This window comes from Arachis ipaensis, chromosome B7 (genome assembly GCF_059453495.1).
Source record: "Arachis ipaensis isolate K30076 ecotype BB chromosome B7, ASM5945349v1, whole genome shotgun sequence".
In the NCBI taxonomy this organism is placed as follows: Eukaryota; Viridiplantae; Streptophyta; class Magnoliopsida; order Fabales; family Fabaceae; genus Arachis; species Arachis ipaensis.
In genome coordinates, this window is record NC_142442.1 from 137,244,097 (window position 1) to 137,252,201 (window position 8,105).

At 36.0% G+C, this 8,105-nt stretch overlaps 2 protein-coding genes across 4 annotated transcripts; one reads left to right on the plus strand and one right to left on the minus strand.

The window, feature by feature from the left end:
- Positions 1 to 284: 284 nt before the first annotated feature.
- On the plus strand, positions 285 to 4,712 carry LOC107606111 (uncharacterized). Of its 2 annotated transcripts, none has more exons than XM_016308090.3 (7): positions 285 to 625; positions 973 to 2,314; positions 2,518 to 2,573; positions 2,675 to 2,908; positions 3,017 to 3,308; positions 3,597 to 3,793; positions 4,104 to 4,712. In XM_016308090.3, the coding sequence occupies exons 2-7, from the start codon at positions 1,052 to 1,054 to the stop codon at positions 4,255 to 4,257; spliced, it is 2,196 nt and encodes a 731-aa protein (XP_016163576.1). In that variant the 5' UTR covers positions 285 to 625; positions 973 to 1,051; the 3' UTR covers positions 4,258 to 4,712. The 2 variants fall into 2 exon arrangements, with proteins under 2 accessions (XP_016163576.1, XP_016163577.1); XM_016308091.3 differs by having other exon boundaries at positions 492 to 625; positions 1,002 to 2,314.
- A 106-nt stretch (positions 4,713 to 4,818) lies between these two features.
- Positions 4,819 to 7,433, minus strand: LOC107606112 (S-adenosyl-L-methionine-dependent methyltransferases superfamily protein). 2 transcript variants are annotated; one of them, XM_088493086.1, is made up of 3 exons: positions 6,858 to 7,354; positions 6,212 to 6,764; positions 4,819 to 5,640 (listed from the first exon to the last, which is right to left on the minus strand). In XM_088493086.1, the coding sequence occupies exons 1-3, from the start codon at positions 7,201 to 7,203 to the stop codon at positions 5,553 to 5,555; spliced, it is 987 nt and encodes a 328-aa protein (XP_088349212.1). In that variant the 5' UTR covers positions 7,204 to 7,354; the 3' UTR covers positions 4,819 to 5,552. The 2 variants fall into 2 exon arrangements, with proteins under 2 accessions (XP_088349212.1, XP_016163579.1); XM_016308093.3 differs by having other exon boundaries at positions 6,212 to 7,433.
- Positions 7,434 to 8,105: the final 672 nt, after the last annotated feature.

Consider the following 8,105-nt stretch of genomic DNA (forward strand, 5'->3'; position numbering starts at 1 on the left):
AAATATAATCCACATATAATTAATTTTAAATATATTCGTTTCATTCCACAGAAAAATTCTTGGCCTACCTAGCTTTAAGATCCATCATCATGTGTAATCTTACAAGTATTTTTGCACTCACTTTCTATAAAACTAGAAAACTATGGCAGTATAATTATTGTTGAGCGTTGATTTTGTCTTCATTTAGTAGCATGGTTAAATTGTTATATAATTCAATTGAATAATTGATTGAATGGTGTGTCCAAATTGCATTTATTTTTGAAACGAGAAGGAGGGAGAAAATTATTAGCAGAGAGGGAGGAGGGCCTGGGGGCTGCTCCCACGGACTTCCCGCTTCTTGCCTTTTCCCAAACGACATGAAATAATCAAAACGAATTTTCAACAAACGCAATGTTACCCTTTCAACGCAAACCAAAACCCAAAACCCCCCATAAACTAAATAATCAAATTAGTAAAACAAATAAATAAATAAATAATGTGGACTGCACGACGAATCAGTCAATAAAAAAATCTGTCTTAATTTCATTTTCATAACGCATCAAAATTAAGTCTCTTCTCATCTTCTTCTTCTTCTTCTTCTTCTTCTTCTTCTTTTCAACTTTCTCATTGGATTGGATCTCTAACAGTAAGCTATTCCTGCTCTTTCTTCTTCTTCTTGACTTACTTTCTATTCATTCGTTTCTTTTTTTTTTTTTTTTTCGTAATTGTTTCGATGTATATTTTGCTCTCCTGGAACGCCATAATTTTTATTTGTTAGCCATTTTTTGTTTTGTTTTGTTTGTATTCTCACAGTCCTGATTATTCGATGTGTTCTGCTATTGGAATTGGAATACTTCACTGTTGCTCTAGTTCTTAGTCTTAATCTTACTATATTTCTCTGCTGCCATCTAAAATTAGAATAATCGGATGATTAGTATTTTAAATCTTTTTTGTATATATAGTAATATGGACTGGTAACTGGTAATATCGCAGGGCTTATGTTTTATTCGGTAAACTTTCAGTTTTTGCATTGTTGACGAGGAAATCTTAGGTTCATTTTAAATTTTTAACCATGGAACATCAAGATTTAGTGGATAAGAATGAAGAGAGCGTTCATTCGATCGAAAAGGTTAACAATACTGAAGATCAGGATAAGATGAATGAGGTTGAAGGTGTGAAATCTGAGTTGGTTAATGTTGATGAGAGCAAGGATTTGCAATCTGAAACTAGTTCTATTCAAGAAGTGCAAGGGAGTAATTCCAAGGGCTCTGAAGCTGAAATTAAAGTCAATACTAATGGACAAGAGTACTCTGGTGATAAAGAGGGTGCCAATGGAGATTGTGAGCCTGCAAGACTAGAGCTAAATCTGGATAAAGAGAAGGATGACAGAAAAGACATGGAATCAGCACATACGAATGAAAAGGTGGATGAAGTTCTGGGTGAGGACCACAATATGGAGCCTGTATTTGATGGAACAGAGGTTCCTGGGCTGGAAGGTTTCCGGACCACTTCTACTCGTAAGCAGGATGGAGATCAAGAGTCGCCGCGAATGGTTGAGAAGGCAGTGGCTCTGAAAAACTTTGTTAAGGAGAAAAGTGCAGTGGCAGTGTCCACCATGCTCCGCCGCCTATCTGGAAGACGCGGCGAAGGAGATTTGGGTAATTTTGATGATGAAGGTAAGGATATCTCAGATCCCTCAAAAGAGGGTGAATCAACTGTTGTTGCTGAAAAGGGAGGGCAGAAATCTGCATGGAATCCGTTGAATTATATTAAGAAGTCATCTGATGTTGATGGAGAAAACAAAACTGAGCAGGGGGATTCGGTGAATGGAAATCCAAATACCCCCATCGACATGAAAGGAAGGATTATACTGTACTCCAAACTTGGCTGCCAAGAATCCAAAGAGATAAGGCTCTTCTTGCGTGCGAAAAGGCTTAGATTTGTTGAAATCAACCTAGATGTTTACCCCAGCAGAGAGAAAGAGCTGGAGAAGTTTTCTGGATCAACATCTGTTCCAAAGGTTTATTTCAATGAGATACTTATAGGTGGCTTGAGTGAGCTAAAGACCTTAAAAGAGTCCGGCAACCTTGATGAGAAGATCGACTTTCTCATCGGTGAAGCACCATTGTTCGAAGCACCACAGCCGCCTCTTTCTGGTGAGGATGATGATTCCAGTAGTGGGGCAATTGATGAACTTGCAGTAATTGTCCGCAAAATGAAAGAGTCTATTCCTGTGAAGGACAGATTTCACAAAATGCGCAGGTTCACTAACTGTTTTCTTGGGTCAGAAGCTGTAGATTTCTTGTCTGAAGATCAGTATCTGGAAAGGCCAGAGGTATGGATTTAATTACCCTATATAAAACTAAAATCCATGCAGAAATCCTCATATGTAGTCATTGTTTCATATGCTTTGATCATTTTATATTTGTTAATCATATGATCAGACAAATCTGCTAAATATTTCAATTGCTTATCTTGGTACAATTCTTAGCATCATATTGTCGTTACTATCTTTGTGATTGTTGTCTGGTGGTGTAGGCTGTTGAGTTTGGACGAAAACTTGCTAGCAAACTCTTCTTTTATCATGTTCTTGAGTAAGTCCAAGCATTCTATTTGACGCTTTCAATTTCTGTTGTTTCAATTATGTTTTATCAGAGAGTTGACAATTCTATGGTGCCTTACTGTTTTACTCTAGTGAGAATATCTTTGAAGATGGTAATCATTTGTATCGGTTCTTGGATGATGATCCAATTGTGGCTTCACAATGCCACAACATTCCAAAGGGTATAACTACTGTGAAGCCAAAACCTATAGCAGAAATTGCATCAAGGCTGAGGTATCTGTCTTATGCAATGTTTGAAGCCTATGTTTTTGAAGATGGACGTCGTGTTGATTACACAAGTTTGCATGCAAGTGAGGAGTTTGCAAGGTTTTTTTTTTTTCGCCATCTGCCATAGCATGCATTAAATGTGTTCCAGAACTATGCAAGTATTTTTCATTGGTAATTCACAGAATATTTCACTGATCCCCCCTTTAGGTATTTGAGAACTGTTGAAGAGCTTCAAAGAGTGGAAATTTGGGATATGTCTAGGGAAGAGAAGCTTGCTTTCTTTATCAATCTTTACAATATGATGGCAATCCATGCAATATTGGTATTAGGTCATGCCTCTGGAGCAATGGAAAGAAGGAAATTATTTGGAGAGTTCAAATATGTTATTGGTGGATCCACCTACTCTCTTTCAGCTATTCAAAATGGTATATTGAGGGGAAACCAGCGACCTCCTTATAACCTTAAGAAGCCATTTGGTTCAAAAGATAGACGCTTAAAGGTCAGCCATTAATATATTTTATCTGAATCTGATACTGCAAGTGATTCAAATATTTTTTGTGGTTATAAATTGCGCGAGTGTTTTGAAAACATTGTGTTCAGTGTATAGTTTAATACAATGTAACTATCAGCCTATTATATACATTTAGTTTTAATTTTAGCTTAAGTTTTAAGTTTTGATTGCATTTCCTATAAACATGACAACGAAACACTACATATGCTTTCACTGAGATACTAATTGAAGAGAATGCTGGCTTTAAGACTCACTATTTTCTCCTGTTTTTTTCAGGTGGCACTCCCTTACCCTGAACCTCTCATTCATTTTGCTTTGGTGTGTGGTAGCCGATCAGGGCCTGCACTTAGGTGCTATTCACCTGGAAAAATCGACGAGGAATTAACGGATGCAGCACGTAATTTCTTGAGAAGCGGAGGCATTCTGATTGATTTGGCTGCTAAGGATGCATCTGCCAATAAGATCCTTAAATGGTAAGTTCATTTTGTTATAACATGCTTTGATTTTTAAGTTTAGGACTGGTTGGAACTTGGAAGTATCACTTCAACTAGCACTTTCTCGGCGGTCACTTTTTGGTACATTGGGTAAATATATACAGGTTACAACACTGATTTAATAATGTAACAAAATTATAGAGATAGATATTATGGAACAGACACAAAGACATTCAGAAACTATTACCTTAGGTGTTTAGTAAATGAAATTACATGATAATGAGTAGTGCTGAAGTTTTTCTTTCATTTTTTTGACATCTAATGTTTATCCTTGTTCTCTCATTCTCAGGTACAGTATAGATTTTGGCAAGAGCGAGGTGGAGGTACTGAAGCATGTGTCAAACTACCTAGATCCATCTAATTCAGAGGTATTATTGGACATGCTTGCCACTTCTGAGTTTAAGGTCACATATCAACCTTATGAATGGGGTTTGAACGCCTAGCTGGTCCTATCAAGGTTGACTTTGTAGATAGCAATATGATTACATGAATCCACACTGATTTTCTATTCTATTACGGTATTACCCATATTATCCCTATAGTAATCAACTTCATATTGTAAACTTTTTCCCCAGCATTTGTTTAATACATACGCAAAGTGGAAAAGGTGGGCTTTGAGGAAAGTCAGTATTATTATTTCCTGGTCTAAGAACATTATTTGAGTATTTTCTATTATTGCTTGCTCTTTTCTTTTTCGTTGTTAGATGCCACTTGTGATGCCCTATCAAATAAAATATACCATATAGGAAGAGCTTCATCCTGTGGAAAAGACAAATAAAGCATGCAATCTCGTTGTTGCAAAATGCACAATGGGATTCTATTTCTGAATTTGTGTATCTTGTACAAACTTTTATTCCTCTATTAATTAATCTAATCATTACATCCTCCGATGTAGAAATGTTTGTTTTTTTCTGTTTTTGAAGCGGGCAATAACCAATAAATCAATACTCGTTTCCTTTCCCATAAGGATTTAACTACTAAACATTGTCATAAAAGCACAAAAGTGTGAAAATATAACTAACTAATTTATCTTAAATGTTTGAAATTTTGAAGACAGCTTTATCGAAGTCTTAATGCTAATTTAATTGCAAAGGCAGGCTAGCTCTACAAGAAACTGAGAGTCTAAGTTCCTTAACCACAAAGCATGAGTAAATAACTTATAAGATCCTTACAGGAAATTCGGTTCCTGCTATACCAAATCCAGCATTAGACAAATTTTCATGTATTAAATTACTCGCATCATCTTCCAAAGTAGACAGTGGCCAGTGGCCACTTAACAATAAAAAGGACTCTGTTCCATCACTGAACCAAAGATCCTCTCTGAGTCTCAGGTAGCTGCTGATGCTATAATCACCTGGGGTCGCCGACAAAGAAAGCACGAATACTGTTGAAATGATTGAATAAGTTCAACCCATGACAATCTCCAACCATCAAATAAATTGCTGGGTAAATAAAATCATTGTAACTGCTCTATTGTGCTAAAAGATGTTCAGCACTTTTAGCACATACAAGGTACCAGCAATAATGGCGACAACCCAACATGCACAAAATAGTTGTCCTTCATGCCCTATTGTCACAATCAAAATTGGGCATAGGGAAATCAAAGAGAAAGAACATTAAAAACAAGGGCAAGGGGTTGCTTGGAGAATGCAGCCTGATCTCGATCATGCGCAGGATATGTCTGAGGTTGGCAGCAACCAAGTTTTGTTTTTACATATCAGCTAGGTTTCTTTACTATTCATGAAATCTTCTCAAGAATAATACACCAGTTGGACTTGTCAAAAAACTTATCAACTACTCTAACATTGTTTATTCCAGTAGTCAAGCTGCAAAAAGATAAGGGAAAAAAAGTTAGAATCATCCATCATGCAAAGCATTTGAAACATAATATCAAGGCAGTAATAATAAAAATAGAAGGCTCATTGTAAATTTGTGATGGACTTTCAGAACCAGCAGGTAACTTTTTAGTACCGCGAAGATGCATGAGGCAATGAATGACACAATGATAGTGTTAACTTATCTCAAAGTTATTTTCTTCATTACTTCTGAATACCATTTGCTTTAAAATTGTAAAATATAAAATATCATGATTTTGACCCTGGTTTATCCTCATGCATAGCAACTCATCCGGCTATCACTCAAGCAAGATTTCTAACTTCAAACCTAGGATGTTCAATCTAATGTCTCCATCTCTTCCTATTTTGTTTATGCACTCCATATTCAGATATGAATTATGAAAACATAACAATTAACAATAACAAGATGCACAAAAACCATTACATCTGAAGACTTGATTCAATGGTTTACAAAGCCATGATTAACCAAGAAGTAACTTTATTAAGATTTGCTCTGTATTGGTGTATAAAAATTCTAATAGGAGATGAAAAAAGAGATGACCTTTCAAGCTCGCCTTCACTGAAAACATGATAATATCTATTATACACCACAGCACCCTTTTTGTCATCTCTAGTTGCAAGACCACTAGCAAGAGCCTGAGCAGAAGCGCCACTAATTTCGGCGCGATGATAAGGCAAATGCCAAGGAACAAAATACTCCTGCTGATTCTCTACATTGTCCTCTACCTTCAAATCTCTCAATAATTTCAACCCATCATCACAATCTTTCTTGTCCTGACCCGAGCTGCTCTCCTCATTTTCTGGAATACTTGTTAAAGGCAATGGCGAAGCAGCCGGCCGAGCACGAGGACTACCCGGTCCTATCCACTCTTCTTCAACATATTTCTCCGGAAGCGGTGTCCATTTGCTAATCAATGATCTATGCTCTTGTTCTTTGGCCCAAACTGTAATCAGAACATAACCACCCTTCTTAACTACTCTAACCAACTCCTCTATTGCTCTTATCCTCCTATATTCAGTGCTTAAATGATGCAACACAGCTATGGAAATCGCAGCATCACCGAAACCGGTTCTATAAGGAAGATTCACAGCATCTGCAACCAGAACTTCATGTCCTCTATCAGAACAGATCTTAATCAATGAAGAACTTATATCACAGCCTATAAAAAAACAATCAGGATTCAAACCAAGGTATTTGCCATTGCCGCATCCAGCATCAAGAACAAGGGATCCAGAAGCCAAAGATGATAGAAAAGCAGCAACCTTTGGCCATTTAGCGAATCGGGTTGAACTGAAATGAGGAGCAATTGCATCATACACACGGTGGACATACTTCTTTTCGATCTCCGGAGTGGATTGAACACGTGTAGGTGAAGCTGTGTGGTTGGAGGAATCTATGGTGGAGGGTTCAACATTGGGAGTAAGGGTACACAAAGGTTTGAAATTGGTATCTGTCATTGGAGAGATAAATCGTGAGTAGCAGCAGAGAGAATTAATGAAAGTTGGTTTTAGAGCACGATAAAGAATCAACATGCAACAGTGTTTTGGAATTGAATTTGTTGAAGCACCAGCGGCGGTGCTCGGCGTCCCGGTTCACTCTCACTTCTGCTCCTCCTCCGCCGCTGCCACCGCTGTGCCCCTTTTTCTCTTCACTCTTAATCAACCCTATTGCTTTGTTTCTTCAATACTCTCTCTCTCTCATGTCAAACTCCCTATTGCCTAATTCAATTGGGCTTTACATATCCGTTTGTATTGGCCCAATTATATCGTACAAATTCCAATTTTAACTTATAAAAGCAAGGCCTCATCCAAAGAGAAAAAAAAAAAAAAAGAAATGACAAATAACTTTTTAATCTTTTATCACGAAAACAAATAAATTTTTTATTAAATTTAAAATGAAAAAAAAAAATAAATATATTTATAATTTTTTAATTTAAAGATAAATAAATTTTTAAATAATTAAAAATACAAAAACATTCTTTACCTTTTAAAATATAAGACATCTAACTCTTTCCATTCATAATATAAGGATAAATAGATCTTTTAGAATGATTTAGATATTTTGTATTTTAAAATATGAAAAATATTTTTATATTTTTAATTAATTAAAGACTTATTTTTTTAATTAAAAAATCAAAAAATTATTTCTCATTATATAAATGGGTTATACTATAGTGCTGAAAGGAAAATTTTTCAGTTAGTGCTAAAAGTATGTGTCATAAGGAGAAAAACAATACGTATTTACCTTGTTGGTAAAGTTTCGGACAACTTTACAGGGTGCCCAAAAAGTACTGTATAAGTAATTAATTAGTTGATATCCAATTCATGCATTAATGAAGATGATTATGATCTTGGACTTTTTTAATGATCCAACAACAATTGGGGTAAAATAATTGGGCTGACACTATGGTTTGAAATAGACAATCCTGAGTGAG